The sequence below is a fragment of the Brachyhypopomus gauderio genome, unplaced genomic scaffold (genome assembly GCF_052324685.1).
Source record: "Brachyhypopomus gauderio isolate BG-103 unplaced genomic scaffold, BGAUD_0.2 sc95, whole genome shotgun sequence".
NCBI lineage: Eukaryota > Metazoa > Chordata > Actinopteri > Gymnotiformes > Hypopomidae > Brachyhypopomus > Brachyhypopomus gauderio.
In genome coordinates, this window is record NW_027506916.1 from 397,068 (window position 1) to 414,567 (window position 17,500).

Sequence of the window (17,500 nt, forward strand, 5' to 3'; positions counted from 1 at the left end):
AGTCTCCAGATCAAGCTCAGAACTCTGAACTGAACTGCTGAAATCTATATTCTACATGTGTTTTCTTTCGCTCAGCTCTTTCTTCTCACCATTCCTCAGATTCGGACAAGCAGCCCGAGTACAGAGACGTGGTTATAAAGAAGGACTGCAGTGTTAAGGATTTTTATGATGTAGAGGATCGTCTGGGAACGTAAAACACAACTCTACTGATCCTGTTATCCCATATTTACTTCTCTACTTGACCACTTATAAACTGATTTCTCTTTTTTTTCTTTCTCTATCTTTTCTTTGTGTCTCAGAGGCAAATTTGGCCAGGTCTTCAAGTTAGTTGAGAAGTCGACCAGAAAGGTGTGGGCAGGGAAGTTCATTAAAGCGTTCTCCCAGAAGGAGAAGGAGAATGTACGGCAGGAGATCGGAATCATGAACAGTCTCCACCACCCTAAACTCGTGCAGTGCGTGGATGCCTTCGAGGGCAAGTCGGACATCGTCATGGTCATGGAAATGTGAGTTCACCGCAGGCAGAGCACTGGCAAACCCAACACAGGCAAACCCAACACGGGCTACCCAACAAGGGCTAACCCAACACGGGCTAACCCGAAACAGGCAAACCCAACACTGGCAAACCCAACACGGACTAACCCAACACGGGCTAACCCAACACAGGCAAACCCAACACAGGCTAACCCAACACTGGCAAACCCAACACGGGCTAACCCAACATGGGCTAACACAACACGGGCTAACCCAAAACAGGCAAACCCAACACGGACTAACCCAACACGGGCTAACCCAACACAGGCAAACCCAACACAGGCTAACCCAACACTGGCAAACCCAACACAGGCAAACCCAACACTGGCTAACCCAACACTGGCAAACCCAACACAGGCTAACCCAACACGGGCAAACCCAACACTGGCTAACCCAACACTGGCAAACCCAACACAGGCTAACCCAACACGGGCAAACCCAACACTGGCTAACCCAACACTGGCAAACCCAACACGGGCTAACCCAACACGGGCTAACCCAACACAGGCTAACCCAACACGGGCAAACCCAACACAGGCTAACCCAACACTGGCAAACCCAACACGGGCTAACAGCACAGCCTGGACCCCACTGATCTTGTTAATTATCAGAAGAGTTTGATGTTGTTTTGTAGGTGCGAGTGATGATTACATGAGTCTGTTAAACAGAGTTTAGAGTTCTCATCTAGAACACTTCTGAATAACCCAGGATGTTTGGAAGGTCTTTTTTCTCTTCAACACCCTTAAATCATTTCACAAGTTTTGCTTTTTAAGGCGATAGCAGCGCTGAAAGGCAGAGGCGCGTGATTAGAGAGGCATTTGTCACATGTCCTTATATAGCTTGAGGGAACGAGAGGAGGGGAGGAGAGAGAGAGAGGAGAGAGAGAGAGGAGAGGGAGGAGAGAGAGGAGAGAGAGAGAGGAGAGGGAGGAGAGAGAGGAGAGAGGAAAGAGGGAGGAGAGAGGGTGGAGAGAGAGGAGAGAGAGAGGAAAGAGGGAGGAGAGAGAGGAGAGAGAGGAAAGAGGGAGGAGAGAGGGTGGAGAGAGAGGAGAGAGAGGAAAGAGGGAGGAGAGAGGGTGGAGAGAGAGGAGAGAGAGAGGAAAGAGGGAGGAGAGAGAGAGGAGACAGAGAGGAAAGAGGGAGGAGAGAGGAGAAAGAGAGAGGAAAGAGGGAGGTGAAGAGGGTGGAGCTTTATTGGGCCTCAGCTTGGCAGCAATGATGGAAAAAAGACCCAGATTTGAATCTTGTGTCAGTATGAGTTTGTTTACTGCACTGGGAACAGAACTAGGTAGTTGTTTAATGGGAAATGAACCGTATTACACCTTCTTCTCCCGCTTTCTGTCCCGAGCTGATTTGCACATGCCACTGTAGATTTGCAGTTAAGAGACAGTAAACCGTGCTGATGTGTGATGATACCCTGTCCTCTCCTGGCTGCAGGATCTCGGGTGGTGAACTGTTTGAGCGGATCGTTGATGAGGATTTTGAGCTGACTGAGCGAGAGGTCATTAAGTATATGCTTCAGATCGTGGATGGGGTTCAGTTCATCCACACACAGGGCATTGTGCACCTGGACCTCAAGCCTGAGAACATTATGTGTGTCAACAAGACGGGCACCAACATTAAGCTCATCGACTTTGGCCTGGCACGGCGCCTCGGTACTGACCCACCCACACTGCCTGACACACAGCAAGATCAGCACATCTTCATACACTTTAGTTCATACACACATGTACAGTATCCCAGAGATTGTAAAGATTTTTCAGCCAAAGCACAAAGTGTGAGAAACAACATGGAACTTGTTGTTGCAGAACATACAGCAAAATCTTTCATTTCAGTCAGTTGCTGAATTAATCAATAAAACTTTAATGATCCCTGCTGTATTCCAATGTGTACATGAAACACCCAGCATGCAAGAGACTGAGACTGATCATTGTGGGTTTTTTAATTTGTTCTCAGAGAACTCTGCCTCCCTCAAGGTGCTCTTTGGGACACCAGAGTTTGTAGCTCCAGAGGTGATCAACTACGAAGAGATCAGCTATCCAACAGATATGTGGAGCATTGGTGTTATCTGCTATATACTGTATGTGACACAGCCTTTCTCTGAGCTAATGCTAACCCCTAACCCTTACCATAAACCCTAATCCTAACTTTGATCTAACCCTAACCATTAACCCCAAGTGTAACCCTATACTGTAATGCCTAAACCCTAACCCTAAACCCTGACCCCTAAACCCTTACCCATCCTCCTAGCTATGTCAACTTGAATCACAGAGACCAGAGTTTAAATAAAGAAGCACTATATAGAGTATATAATATAAACACATAGAGTATAGAGTATAAACATATAGAGTATAATGTATAGACATATAGAGTATAGACATATAGAGTGGAGTATAAACATATAGAGTATAGACATATTGAGTATAAACATATAGAGTATTGAGTATAGACATATAAAGTATAGACATATAGAGTGTAGACATGTAGAGTATAGAATATAGACATATAGAGTATAGAGCAGGGGTACTCAACTGGCGAACGCAGTCCTGTCCGGACCCAATCTTATTCCTGATTAACTGGATACGGACCAAAACAAAACCGTAGCATTTATTTCAGGGCTATTGAAAAAACACTCCGTCACGAGTGTTACGTTCCCCCCCCCCCCCCCCCCCCCCCCCATCTGCCAAAATTGGACCGCAGACAAATTTAGTTGAGTACGCCTGGTATAGTATAGACATATAGAGTATAGAGTATACACTATATCATGCGCTGAATGTAAATAGCGAGTAGTAATATCTCTGACACTAAAAACACCTCCAGCAGGTAGAAATGTCCATATTGGGATGTTTAGTAGATGATGTCGGTGACATTGAGGCCTGTTGTGTTTATCCACTGTCAGCTATTTATGCTGAAGGATGTGAAAGGTGAGTTTATCTAACTGACCTCCTCCTTTCTGGTTCTGCTCCAGGGTTAGCGGCCTCTCCCCGTTCATGGGGGACAACGATAATGAAACCCTTGCCAACGTTACCTCAGCAACATGGGACTTTGAGGATGAGGCTTTTGATGAGATCTCAGAGCAGGCCAAGAGCTTCATCAGCAGTCTCCTGAAGAAAGACAAGAAGTGAGTTCAGAGGTCATGGTCTTCACATAAATTTGTGATGGTGATGAACTTGAACATTAAGGGCTTTGTTATGTGTATTTGATACAAATACTTTTGTATATTATTTGATATCCCAGCACTCATATCAGATGATCAGATGATGTTACACTGTTGATGGTTGTCACCTCCATTACACGTTTTTCACGTAAACGTCCTTGTAGCGCGTTCACGCTGGATCTGAAATTGGCAACAAGCTGCTTCATGGTGCTCTAAGACTAAGGGCGCCCTCTGTTGGCGATCTATGTGCACTGCAGAGCCCGGTTGACCTGCGCACAGTGCTTGGAGCACAGCTGGCTCAAGCAGGACACCAAGAACATGGAGGCCAAGCAGCTGTCCAAGGAGCGCATGAAGAAGTACATACTGAGACGCAGGTGGCAGGTCAGACCCACACTGATCAGACCCACACTGATCAGACCCACACTGCACAGATCAGACCCACACAGATCAGACCCACACTGCGCAGATCAGCCCCACACAGATCAGAGCCGCACAGATCAGACCCACATAGATCAGACCCACACTGCACAGATCAGACCCACACAGATCAGACCCACACAGATCAGAGCTGCACAGATCAGACCCACACAGATCAGACCCACACAGATCAGACCCACACAGATCAGACCCACACTGCACAGATCAGACCCGCACAGATCAGACCCACACTGCACAGATCAGACCCACACAGATCAGAGCCGCACAGATCAGACCCACACAGATCAGACCCACACTGCACAGATCAGACCCACACAGATCAGACCCACACTGCACAGATCAGACCCACACAGATCAGAGCCGCACAGATCAGACCCACACAGATCAGACCCACACTGCACAGATCAGACCCACACAGATCAGACCCACACAGATCAGAGCCGCACAGATCAGACCCACACAGATCAGACCCACACTGCACAGATCAGACCCACACAGATCAGAGCCGCACAGATCAGACCCACACAGATCAGACCCACATTGCACAGATCAGACCCACACAGATCAGACCCACACTGCACAGATAAGACCCACACAGATCAGAGCCGCACAGATCAGAGCCACACAGATCAGACCCACACTGCACAGATCAGACCCACACAGATCAGACCCACACTGCACATATCACAGCACTGTGATCTGCTTGATTCTTCTTTTAAGAAAAGCAGAGGCTTGTATGTGATAAAAAAGAAGAAAATGGAAGCCGTTTTCCTGAGATGAGACAGACAATGCCAGGCTGCTTATTTCTCTGGTTATTTTTGTTTGTTTTTTGAATGTGGTCAGAACTGAAGCACATTTTGTACATCTTGTGTGCCAGAAAACAGGAAATGCAGTGCGAGCCATCTCCAGGTTCAGTTCCATGGGGATGTTGGGAGGGATAGGCCCAAAGAAATGTTCTCCTACAGAAGGTAATGGAGCAGACCCTCACACTATCGGAGGACGTGATGTCAGTGCAGTAAACATGTAAGCATATGTGTGTGTGTGTGTGTGTGTATGTGTGTGTGTGTGTGTTTTCAGAAAAGCCCAGTGCACCGTTCTTAGAGAGCGTGGAGGACGAGAGCCCCAACCCAGTCCCGCCCAGCTTCTCACTACTGTTCCAGGACGTGGAGGTTGTGGAAGGCAGTGCTGCTCGCTTTGACTGCAAGATCGAGGGTGAGGACCATCACCCTGAACCTAAAACCATCTGAGACACTCAACATCACATTTTCAGGCCATTACTGTCCATTACTAATTGAACTCTGCTGTATTTGTTGCCTCTTTGTAAGTGTACGGACAGAACAGAATGAGAGATGTGGTGTGTTAAGTCCCGTGGTGTGGTTCATGCAGGCTACCCAGACCCAGAGGTGGTGTGGTACAAGGACGATCAGCCCATCAAGGAGACGCGTCACTTCCAGATCGACTATGAGGAGGACGGTCACTGCTGTCTGGTGATCTCCGAGGTGTGTCCCGATGACGACGCCAAATACACCTGCAAGGCGGTCAACGCCCTGGGGGAGGCCTGCTGTACCGCCGAGCTGATGGTGGAGTTCATGCAGGGGGAGGAAGAGGAGGAGGAAGAGGAGGAGGAAGAGTGAAGTGTAGTGAGATGGGGGTGGAATCAGTGAGGAAATGAACAGATGATTGGACACTGCAGGCTCTACCAAATGCTCTTAAAGTTTTTATGCTCTTTCTCGGCTGCCTTAAAGAACTGACCGTGTGACTTTCACTGATATTTATGCACTTTAGTCTTCACAGCACAATAGTGAATGAGCAGCCTCGTCCAGGCCGACCCCCAAGACCAACGACACTCCAGCGTGCTCTTGGGTTCAGAGAATTACTAACAGCTGAATTTGTTTTGCTTTTTGTTTAGTTTTTTTCCTCAAAAACGGACAGTTAAATTTGATGGGAGAACTTCTTGCTTGTTGATACCTTTGGTACCTACATGTGCATTATGAATTATTTTTCTTTTTATGATCATCCTTCATTTGTATAATACGATTTAGTCTGTTTCCTCTACATCCATCAATCGTTTTGTGCACCCAACACAGTTTTTATGCTTGCTCTCTAGCGCACTCAAGTGATGAAAAGATGTTATTGATTTAAACACTAATATAGCATGATATTCTTATAGCCCAGAGGCTACAAGCTCACAGAGACACTCTTGGAGACATAACTGTATAAAGGTGTTGGGTTTGATTCTGATCATTTGATTCTGATCATTCTGATCATCTATCCTCTGTGTTACACATTTTAGGCATTACATTTTTCAAGGAATGACACTTAAATAAATGACTTGTATTGATGGCATTTGGGGGACAAATACTTGTCTTATGTGTATAATCTTATAATCCTCTAAATTGCAGTAAATGTGAAGACACCCAGAACATTTTTGAATCGTTTTCTGCGCTGTCTGTAGCGACGTTTGTTCGCCCTGTTCTGACCCACAGAGCAGACTGACCTGTTAACATGAATGTGGCGCATTATAATATATGCTTTATAATATATACTTTATATAATATTTACTTTCCTTCGTTGCTCGAGCGTCTCTCATCATGCTGGGTGGATTTGAGCTGTACACGAGAAGGAATTTTCTAACTGTGGATCTCGAATAGTGTCTGGTGAGTTTTACAATTTACACATTAATACAGAAACGATCCCTCGTGTTTCAACTTATACTGTTCATATTATATAGAAAAATGTATTCCACTCTGCCTTTACGATAAAGTATAATAACGACAGACCGAATTGTAATCGTTTGGCGTAAATATATAAAATGAATCTAAACTCTAAAACTACAATTACCAGCATGCAACAGAACAAAACATCTCCCCACCCCATCCCCGCTCCTCATCACGGTTTTTTGTCACGCCCCAGCGGGGAATCTATCCTGAAAGGGTTCATTGTGTCGGGGATTGAATGAGGAGTTTGGGCGAAGTACGTCTGTTATCAACACACCACGGATTAACCAGCTCGCTACACACGAACCATCAGTACCGAGGCGATGCGAGCTAACGGCACCGAGACATTAACGGTGCTGCAGCCGCCACACGCTGCCGTTGAACCGGCGATGCTCGAGTGAAGATAAATGATGAAGCGAATAGATGAGATAAAGATGAGGGATGTAGGGATGTAGGGATGCTACTATCGAGATCGCACACCACATACTTGGGCTTTTAAATGTTCTGTCTCTCTTATTTCGTTGGAAACGTGTAGTCATCTTAAAAAAAACAGGATAACATAAATCAGCATATACACATCTGTGTGGATCTCGTCCCCATCACGCTGGATATTGGTTTTTTAAATACATTTTTAATGTAAAAATAAACGTTGGGGAAGGTTCATCATCGTGTGCCACCAATAGCCAACAAAAACATGGGGAACGCAGAAAGCATGGACACGCAGCTCGGCGATCTCAGGGCGAGGAACAAACCCCCGAAACTGCCCATGCCAGACACGGCAGAACTGGAGGAACGGTTCTCAATCGCTTTGGTAATTTTTCATCAGTAATTCTCCATCGTAACACACCGATTATGACCAGCGGCCGCTCCGATCGTGTGGAGGGTCTCGACCGCAGGCGCGTCTATTGTGTGCGGCTCAGCAGCCACATGCGTCCAGATACTTTTCCCCTTTAGAGCATTTAGCTATTCACAACGTCAGTAGAATCAAATGTACGCGTGTAAACGTATTTCTGATATTAGTAGCTGCGGTTTGTCGTTTATTAGACACTTGGCGTGAATTGAGAGACCCAGCAGCAGCCCGCTGAGAGAAGTGGCTCCTTGTGTTTGTCTATTGTTGTTGGGTCTTTGACAGCGCCTCATGTAGCGTGCGGTACCGTTATTAAGATACGGAGGGTGCAATGTTGCAAGTGTAGCTCATCACATCGTTTTAAATTTAGTAACTATTTTTTTCTCTATAGATTGAGACGTGTGTTGCATGCATGAGTCAATGTTAAAACAATTATACAGTAATATTGCTTCTAATATTACTTCTAATAGTGCGTCTATTGTAATGTTTGCTATGGGACGTCCTCCTTAAAAGGGACTATGACATTAGGTCTACATATCAGTGAGCTGCTCAAAACCCTAAATTGAGTGTCAGGGAACATTTCTCAGGTGTTCTAAACAGAGAAATCTGTGCTAACAAGATTAAATCAAGGTAAACAGAAACATGTGTACTACACTCTATATGTATATGTGTGTGTGTGTGTGTGTGTGTGTGTGTGTGTGTGTGTGTGTGTGTGTGTGTGTGTGTGTGTGTGTGTGTGTACACATGGGTAAGCAGGCAATGACACTGAAAATGGAGGGAATGAAAATAGTTTTGAAGCTTGGGTTAGAATTAGGTTTAAGGTTTTAGGTTAGGATTAGGGTTTGGGTTAGGGTTTTGAGTTAGGGTTAGGATTAGGGTTTGGGTTTTGGGTTAGGATTAGGTTTTGGGTTAGGGTTAAGATTAGGATTAGGCTTAGCCTGGTTTTTACAAATTTGCATCCCAAATTCTGCTCCAGAAGCATGGACTGCAGGCTAGAGTGTCCTCACCATCTCTCTGATCAGAAGCACAGTGCCACCTTTTCACCTGTTTAATCATCTAGTCATCCATGACACAGCCTTTTGGTCCAAAGTGGTTCAAGACGTCTGTGGATACATTTGGGGCCGCTGCTCTGTGTGGTTCTCCAGGGATGCACGGGAAAAGCAGTGTTTATGTTGGGGTGTGTATGTTGGGGTGTGTTTGCTAGGGCGTGCTTGCTAGGGCATGCTTGCTAGGGTGGTTATCTATCTGTGTGTTGGGTTACATCCTCCTGATCTAAAGAAAGCAAAGTAAGACCAGCATGCAGTGGCACTTCACACCACATCCTGGGAAATCCAGGATCAGTACAGACGAGTTTCTAACTGTTTAAAACTGGAAATCTACATGTTAGTTTAATCACCTCCCACGATGGTGCAAATACCTGTGTGGCCATCACAAAGTAGGAATGTGTCTTAGCAGAGTGTGAGATGGTGTCTGGATTTGGTGTTTTTGTCTGTGATGGATTGATGGTGTCTGGATTTGGTGTTTTTGTCTGTGATGGATTGATGGTGTCTGGATTTGGTGTTTTTGTCTGTGATGGATTGATGGTGTCTGTCTGTGTCTCTCAGAATTCCATGAATCTTCCACCAGACAAGGTGAGAATTCTGCGGCAGTATGACAGTGAGAAGAAGTGGGAGCTGATCTGTGACCAGGTGAGTAACACGTGTGACCAGGTAACACACATGGTGTGAGAAGGTGAGGTGTACAACTGCTGACTATGCAGTATACCTGAGGTGTAGACAGTATACCTGCACAGTACACTTGAGGTGTAGACAGTATACCTGTACAGTAGGCCTATACCTGAGGTGCTGCTCTTCCTGTAGACCTCATAAGAGAAATACTGTGTCCCAAAATTCTGCTAAAATGCAAGTCAGAGAGCTGCAATATCTGGGACAGTGTGTGTTGCTGTTTGAAACACCTGTCAAAATGGCAGTGGTGTCCCTTTAGTATGCTTGGCAGTTATGGGGACTCTGTAATGTCCATTAGAGTGGGGCATTTTGTTTCTGTCCCTATACACCACCTCTCATACAGATCTCACCTCCCACTAGTGACCAAACATAGATTCCTTATTTATACATACCCCGTGTCCGCCATGTGTGGTTACCATGGTTACACTGACATGCAGCAGGGAGCGTGTGCAGAGTTGACAGAGCCAATGAGCGATGAAGAATAAATGACGTGAGACAGGGGCAGTTAGCAGCAACAGGACTAACTCTAATACAAGAGTCTTCAGAATAACACAAGAGTCCTCAGAATAAACCTGGACAGGTGTGGCAAGGAAATGTCATTGCAATAGTGGCAATCAATCCAAAATGATCCAGGATAATTTTGCTTTAAAATTCTGGTAATTCTGTGTTTGGGTGTAATTTCAAAAGGTGTCTTTGTATATAACAGGAACGTTTTCAAGTGAAAAACCCTCCGCACACTTACATTCAGAAGTTAAGAGGATTTCTGGACCCCGCTGTCACCAGGAAGGTGTGTGTCCATGTCCACACTGTGGCTCAGATGTGTGTGTGTGTGTGTGTGTGTGTGTGTGTGTGTCCATGTCCACACTGTGGCTCAGATGTTTATGAGTGAGTGTGTGTGTGTGTGTGTGTGTGTGTGTGTGTGTGTGTGTGTGTACACGATCCGTGCACTACAGAGAAGCATGTGCAGCGTTCACAGCTCAGAAAAAAATGCTGCGTGCATTTGAAATGTTTGTGCATGTGGAAGGAGAGATGGTAATTGTCCCTGTCCTCGACAGAAGGAGCCCCACTGCCCGAGAACCCCACTGGTGTACAGTCATGGCCAAGAGTTTTGAGAATGACACAAATATTATATTTTCACATGATCTGCTGCCCTCTGGTTTTTATGTGTGTTTGTCAGATGTTTTTATCACATGCAGAAATATAATTGCAATCATATTATGAGTAACAAAAGCTTTTATTGGCAGTTAGAATGAGTTAATGCAGCAAGTCAATATTTGCAGTGTTGACCCTTCTTCAGGACCTCTGCAATTCTCCGTGGCAGCTCTCAATCAACTTCTGGACCAAATCCTGACTAATAGCAGTCCATTCTTGCACAATCAATGCTTGCATTTTGTCAGAATGTGTAGGTTTTTGTTTGTCCACCCGTCTCTTGATGATTGACCACAAGTTCTCAATGGGATTAAGATATGGGGAGTTTCCAGCCCATGGACCAAAAATCTCAGTTTTGTTCCCTGAACCATTTAGTTATCACCTTTGCTTTATGGCAAGGTGCTCCATCATGCTGGAAAAGGCATTGTTGATCACCAAACTGCTCTTGGATGGTTGGGAGAAGTTGCTCTCAGAGGACATTCTGGTACCATTCTTTATTCATGGCTGTGTTTTTAGGCTGTGAGAGAGCCAATTCCCTTGGCTGAGAAGCAACCCCACACATGAATGGTTTCAGGATGCTTTACAGTTGGCATGAGACAAGACTGGTGGTAGCGCTCACCTCGTCTTCTCCGAACAAGCTGTTTTCCAGATGTCCTAAACAATCGGAAAGGGGATTCATCAGAGAAAATGACTTTACCCCAGTCCTCAGCAGTCCACTCACTGTACCTTTTGCAGAATATCAGTCTGTCCCTGATGTTTTTTCTGGAGAGAAGTGGCTTCTTTGCTGCCCTCCTTGAGACCAGGCCTTGCTCCAAGAGTCTCCGCCTCACAGTGCGTGCAGATGCACTCACACCTGCCTGCTGCCATTCCTGAGCAAGCTCTGCACTGCTGGTAGCCCGATCCTGCAGCTGAAACACTTTTTAGAGACGGTCCTGGCGCTTGCTGGTCTTTCTTGGGCACCCTGGAGCTTTTTTGGCAACAATGGAACCTCTCTCCTTGAAGTTCTTGATGATGCGATAGATTGTTGACTGCAATCTTTCTAGCTGCAATACTCTTCCCTGTTAGGCCATTTTTGTGCAGTGCAATGATGACTGCACGTGTTTCTTTAGAGATAACCATGGTTAACAGAAGAGAAACAATGATGCCAAGCACCAGTCTCCTTTTAAAGTGTTCAGTGGTGTCATTCTTACTTAATCATGACAGATTGATCTCCAGCCCTGTCCTCATCAACACCCACACCTGTGTTAATGGAGCAATCACTGAAACAATGTTAGCTGGTCCTTTTAAGGCAGGGCTGCAATGAAGTTGAAATGTGTTTTGGGGGATAAAGTTCATTTTCTAGGCTAATATTGACTTTGTAATTAATTGCTGTTAAGCTGATCACTCTTTATAACATTCTGGAGTATATGCAAATTGCCATTACACAAACTGAAGCAGTAGATTTGGTAAAAATTAATATTTGTATCATTCTCAAAACTTTTGGCCATGACTGTATGCTGGTGTGCTGCTGATATTTCAGTGTTGGTCAACATGAATATTTTAGCCTTTTCCAACAGAAATTCAGGAGGAGAGTTCAGGAATCCACACAAGTGCTCCGGGAGCTGGAGATTTCGCTCAGGACCAATCATATCGGGTAAGTTTCAGGTTCAGGACCAATCAGATCGCTTGACCAGTTAATCTCCTCTACATTAAGTGAAGTTTTGTTCACCAAAGACCATTCTCAATGGAACTGGAACACAGGTATTGTCCAGAAAGGGGTTTTCAGGTTAACGTTGAGTTTGTGTCCTTAGGTGGGTGAGAGAGTTCCTGAACGAAGAGAACCAGGGGTTAGACGTGCTGGTGGAGTACCTGTCCTTCGCGCAGTACGCCGTTACGTAAGCTGGGTGACGTGCCCCCCCCGAACATGTATATCACACAATATATATGTCAGCTGTGTATATCACAGAGTTCAGGTATTGAAGGTATTATTACTGGTCTATAAATTGCTTAATGGTGTAGGACCAGTGTATCTGTCTGACATGCTGCAGGTTAGACCTGTGTGATCACGAGGAGTTAGTCAGTCCTGCTCATGGTTCAGTCTAAGTTCAGAAAGGCAGCATTCAGCTGTTTTTAATTGTAGTCGGTTGTCCGAGGACAGTGCTAAAGCCCCGACACTAGATGGTATAAATGTTACTAAAATGATTCTTTGGTCAGGATTTAGGCTCTGAGTAATCCCTCTCAGAAGATTAAACAAGAAGATTTAATCTTCTTTCTGAATTTAGTTCTCATTTAGTTCTAGTTTTTATTTCAACACTTGATATATTTAATTTATCCTTATTTATCTATATCATTATTAAAACCTTGCTGAGGTGACGGATTTTGGGGAGTAATAAGCTTTTTCTTCTGTCTGTGAAGCTGAATTGCTGCTGTGCGTGAAAAGTATAGTTATAGAAAGTTAGCTGTAGGGCATACACTAACCCCACCCCTAACCCTAAACATATAACGTGGTCCTGCCTGGCTCCGCCCCCTCAGCTTTGAGGCTGAAGCAGTGGAAGGTGTGAGTGGTGAGACGTCCGTGGAGACACCGTGGAGTCGCTCCATCGAGGATCTTCATGGCGACAGCACCCTGCCCTCACCTGTGAGCAGCAACCAGCGGTCCACACGGCACTCGTTAAGGTACACACATGTACACACACACACTCACACACACCATACACATGTACACACATGTACACACACACACACACACACACACACACACACACACACACACATCATTCACACACACCATACATATGTACACACACACACACACACACACACATCATTCACACACACCATACACACACATACACACACACACACACACACACACACACACACACACACACACACACACACACACACACACACACCATACACATGTACACACACACACTCACACACACCATACACATGTACACACATGTACACACACACACACACACACACACACCATACACATGTACACACACACACACACACACACACACATTCACACACACCATACACATGTACACACATGTACACACACCATACACACACACATTCACACACACACACATTCACACACACCATACACATGTACACACATGTATACACACACACACATTCACACACACCATACACATGTACACACACATACACACACACACACACACACACACACACACACACACACATTCACACACACCATACACATGTACACACACATACACACACACACACATTCACACACACCATACACATGTACACACACACACACATTCACACACACCATACACATGTACACACACACACACACACATGCACACATACACCCATACACCATACACACATACACACCATACACATGCACACATACACACCCCACACACACACATACATGCACTCACACACACACACACGTCCACGCACACACACACACACACATTCACACACATACACATGCACACACACATACACGCACACACATACATGCACACATACACACCATACACACACACACACACACACCACAGGTGTTTGGTATACACTCACTACATACACAGATGTTATATTTGCTGTGCGAGTGTTTTTGAACCTTCTGTAAAACCGGGTCAGGTCCAGCACTCTTCCCAGCCGCAGGACCCTGAAACACTCCCGCCTGGTGTGTAAGAAGGACGACGTACATGTGTGTGTCATGTGTCTCAGAGCCATTATGAACTACCAGGTATATGTGCATACTGGCCATAATGAAACACTCCTTGAACATCAGCTAATATCTGATTTTAAAAGCGTGTTTCGGTTTGACCTTTGCCCTTCTGCTTGACCTTTGCCCTTCTGCTGCTCCTTCTTCATACAGTACGGCTTCAATATGGTGATGTCACATCCACACGCGGTGAACGAGATTGCACTGAGCCTCAACAACAAAAACCCCAGGCAAGGCTACGCACACACACACACACACACACGAAAACACACATGTGAACACACGTGTGCACATTAATTAATCTTAACCCTAACCCAGTTGATCAAAGCACTTACTCGCATAATCTTAATCCTAACCCATTGTGGAGACATGTGTATGTGTATGTGTGTGAAATACACACACACAGCCCAAAAACACACACCATACGGGTGAGACATACACACACAGCTCAAAACACCCACGGTGGCTGAGAGCTGCTTGGAGTTCTTTAAAACACCAGAACACCCATTCTGACCCAATACATGTAGTGGGTAAGTGACGTGAGATGTGCTCATTGATTCTCTGAGGTGGAATGAACTTAAGCTCAAAGTGCTCAGACTCCACAATGGTCAGGAACGCAAGGCAGTAAGGCAGCTCACTCCTCACACCTGTATACTCCTGTAATCTAGTGTAATCTAGTGTAATCTGTAATGCAGTATGGCTACTCCAAGAATGACATCATCACATGCTGGAGCTTGTGGTGACTGGTTTGTGTGTGTGTTGTCGTGTGCTGATACGAGCTCACGTGCCTGGTTTGTGTGTGTGTTGTCGTGTGCTGATACGAGCTCACGTGCCTGGTTTGTGTGTGTGTTGTCGTGTGCTGATACGAGCTCACGTGCCTGGTTTGTGTGTGTGTTGTCGTGTGCTGATACGAGCTCACGTGCCTGGTTTGTGTGTGTGTTGTCGTGTGTTTTAGGACCAAAGCGCTGGTTCTGGAGCTGCTGGCTGCTGTGTGTTTGGTGCGGGGAGGACATGACATCATCCTGGCCGCCTTTGATCACTTCAAAGAGGTGCACAAATTAGTTTCAACCAGGTTTTTATGCAGTTGTGTTTTAAATGCCTTATAATAATGCTGCAATTAAAATAATTAATGATGTAATGACATCAAAGCAGTAGCTACATGACATTGTTTTGTGCATGCGTGTGGATTAGGGTTGGGATTATAATCAATGCAAATCCACGGACTTCCTGCCTTCACAGGACGTGAACTTATTTGTGTAACTCTCTCTCCCAGGTCTGCTCAGAGACCCAGAGGTTTGAGAAACTAATGGAAGACTTTAAAAATGAAGACAACAATATTGATTTCATGGTACGTTGGTATGAGAGAGTTCTTAACAGTCTGAGTGCCTTCAGACTCACGGTGTGAGCCTAGCGCTAAGGTTAATGTTACGGTGAAGGTTGACCCTAACTCAACTCTAACTCTAGGGCTAAGGTTAATGTTACGGTGAAGGTTGACCCTAACGCAACTCTAACTCTAGGGCTAAGGTTAATGTTATGGTGAAGGTTGACCCTAACTCAACTCTAACTCTAGGGCTAAGGTTAATGTTATGGTGAAGGTTGACCCCAACTCAACTCTGACTCTAGGGCTAAGGTTAATGTTATGGTGAAGGTTGACCCTAACTCAACTCTAACTCTAGGGCTAAGGTTAATGTTATGGTGAAGGTTGACCCTAACTCAACTCTGACTAGCGCTAAGGTTAATGTTATGGTGAAGGTTAACCCTAACTCAACTCTGACTAGCGCTAAGGTTAATGTTATGGTGAAGGTTAACCCTAACTCAACTCTGACTAGCGCTAAGGTTAATGTTATGGTGAAGGTTGACCCTAACTCAACTCTGACTCTAGGGCCCATGTGGCTGGCCGGTCAGCGCCGCCCCACAAGATACTGGACTTGTGACCAGAGGGTCGTGGGTTCAATTCCCAATTCCTAGTAATCACTAGTGTGTGTGTGTGTGTGTGTGTGTGTGTGTGTGTGTGTGTGTGTGTGTGTGTGTGTGTGTGTGTGTGTGTGTGTGTGTGTGTGTGTGTGTGTGAGTGTGTGACTGCTCAGATGGGTAAATGCGGAGGACAAATTATGATTGGGGTGAAAATCACAACTGACAAATATGGCAACTTCATTAGCGTGACCCCAGGGCTGAGGTCACTGTTACAGTGAAGGTCAACACTAACGATGATTGTTGCATTCTTGCGTGACCCACTGCAGGTTGCATGTATGCAGTTCATCAACATCGTGGTGCACTCAGTAGAGGACATGAACTTCAGAGTGCACTTACAGTACGACTTCACCAAGCTCTCCCTGGACGAGTACCTGGAGGTGAGGACCATCTGGTCACTGAATGTATTGGGCTCAGGGGTTAGGGTTAGGTACTGAATGTACTAGGGTTAGGTACTGAATGTACTAGGGTTAGGTACTGAATGTACTAGGGTTGGGTACTGAATGTACTAGGGTTAGGTACTGAATGTACTAGGGTTGGGTACTGAATGTACTAGGCTTGGGTACTGAATGTACTAGGCCCAATCACATACATTCAATTAAATAAGTGTATGTTAACATTGTAGACATAACATACATAGACAAATGTCCACTGGGAAAATTCAGCAGAAGGGTTTTTTCCAATACAGCAACTTATTCACACACTCCTGTGTGTGTGTGTGTGTGTGTGTGTGTGTGTGTGTGTGTGTGTGTGTGTGTGTGTGTGTGTGTGTGTGTGCGCGTACGTGCGGCCGTCCATGGATCAGAGACTGAAGCACACAGAGAGTGATAAGTTACAGGTGCAGATCCAGGCGTACCTGGACAACCTGTTTGATGTAGGGACGTTGCTGGAAGACGCCGAGACCAAGAACGCAGCGCTGGAACGTGTGGAGGAGCTGGAGGAGAACCTCTCCCACGTACGCCACGCCCCCTCCCCTCCCACACACTCACCTCTCCCACGTACGCCACGCCCCCTCCCCTCCCACACACTCACCTCCCCCCTCCCACACACTCACCTCTCCCACGTATGCCACGCCCCCTCCCCTCCCACACACTCACCTCTCCCACGTACGCCACGCCCCCTCCCCTCCCACACACTCACCTCTCCCACGTATGCCACGCCCCCCTCCCCTCCCACACACTCACCTCCCCCCCCACACACTCGCCTCTCCCACGTATGCCACGCCCCCTCCCCTCCCACACACTCACCTCTCCCACGT

At 45.9% G+C, this 17,500-nt stretch overlaps 2 protein-coding genes across 5 annotated transcripts in view; both read left to right on the top strand.

Annotated features, from left to right (window-relative positions):
- mylkb (myosin light chain kinase b) overlaps positions 1-6,548 on the top strand; it is a 13,073-nt gene extending 6,525 nt beyond the window's left edge. For 2 of the 4 annotated variants that reach the window (XM_076992613.1, XM_076992614.1), the window contains exons 9-17: positions 100-190; positions 300-503; positions 1,968-2,185; positions 2,487-2,610; positions 3,499-3,651; positions 3,945-4,068; positions 5,003-5,093; positions 5,203-5,337; positions 5,512-6,548. In XM_076992613.1, the coding sequence (XP_076848728.1) occupies positions 100-190; positions 300-503; positions 1,968-2,185; positions 2,487-2,610; positions 3,499-3,651; positions 3,945-4,068; positions 5,003-5,093; positions 5,203-5,337; positions 5,512-5,759 (1,388 nt within the window). In that variant the 3' untranslated portion in view covers positions 5,760-6,548. Of the gene's footprint in view, positions 1-99; positions 191-299; positions 504-1,967; positions 2,186-2,486; positions 2,611-3,498; positions 3,652-3,944; positions 5,094-5,202; positions 5,338-5,511 lie in introns of those variants that run through there. The other 2 variants (XM_076992611.1, XM_076992612.1) reach the window with 1 other exon arrangement.
- Positions 6,549-7,045: 497 nt separating this feature from the next.
- The window catches only part of LOC143496478 (formin-like protein 2), a 26,331-nt gene continuing 15,876 nt past the window's right edge, over positions 7,046-17,500 (top strand). The window contains exons 1-12 of the mRNA XM_076992635.1: positions 7,046-7,653; positions 9,294-9,377; positions 10,120-10,200; positions 12,119-12,195; positions 12,353-12,436; positions 13,074-13,217; positions 14,184-14,292; positions 14,425-14,501; positions 15,227-15,320; positions 15,545-15,619; positions 16,512-16,622; positions 17,048-17,197. Of these exons, the coding sequence (XP_076848750.1) occupies positions 7,537-7,653; positions 9,294-9,377; positions 10,120-10,200; positions 12,119-12,195; positions 12,353-12,436; positions 13,074-13,217; positions 14,184-14,292; positions 14,425-14,501; positions 15,227-15,320; positions 15,545-15,619; positions 16,512-16,622; positions 17,048-17,197 (1,203 nt within the window). The 5' untranslated portion in view covers positions 7,046-7,536. The remainder of the gene's footprint in view (positions 7,654-9,293; positions 9,378-10,119; positions 10,201-12,118; positions 12,196-12,352; positions 12,437-13,073; positions 13,218-14,183; positions 14,293-14,424; positions 14,502-15,226; positions 15,321-15,544; positions 15,620-16,511; positions 16,623-17,047; positions 17,198-17,500) is intronic.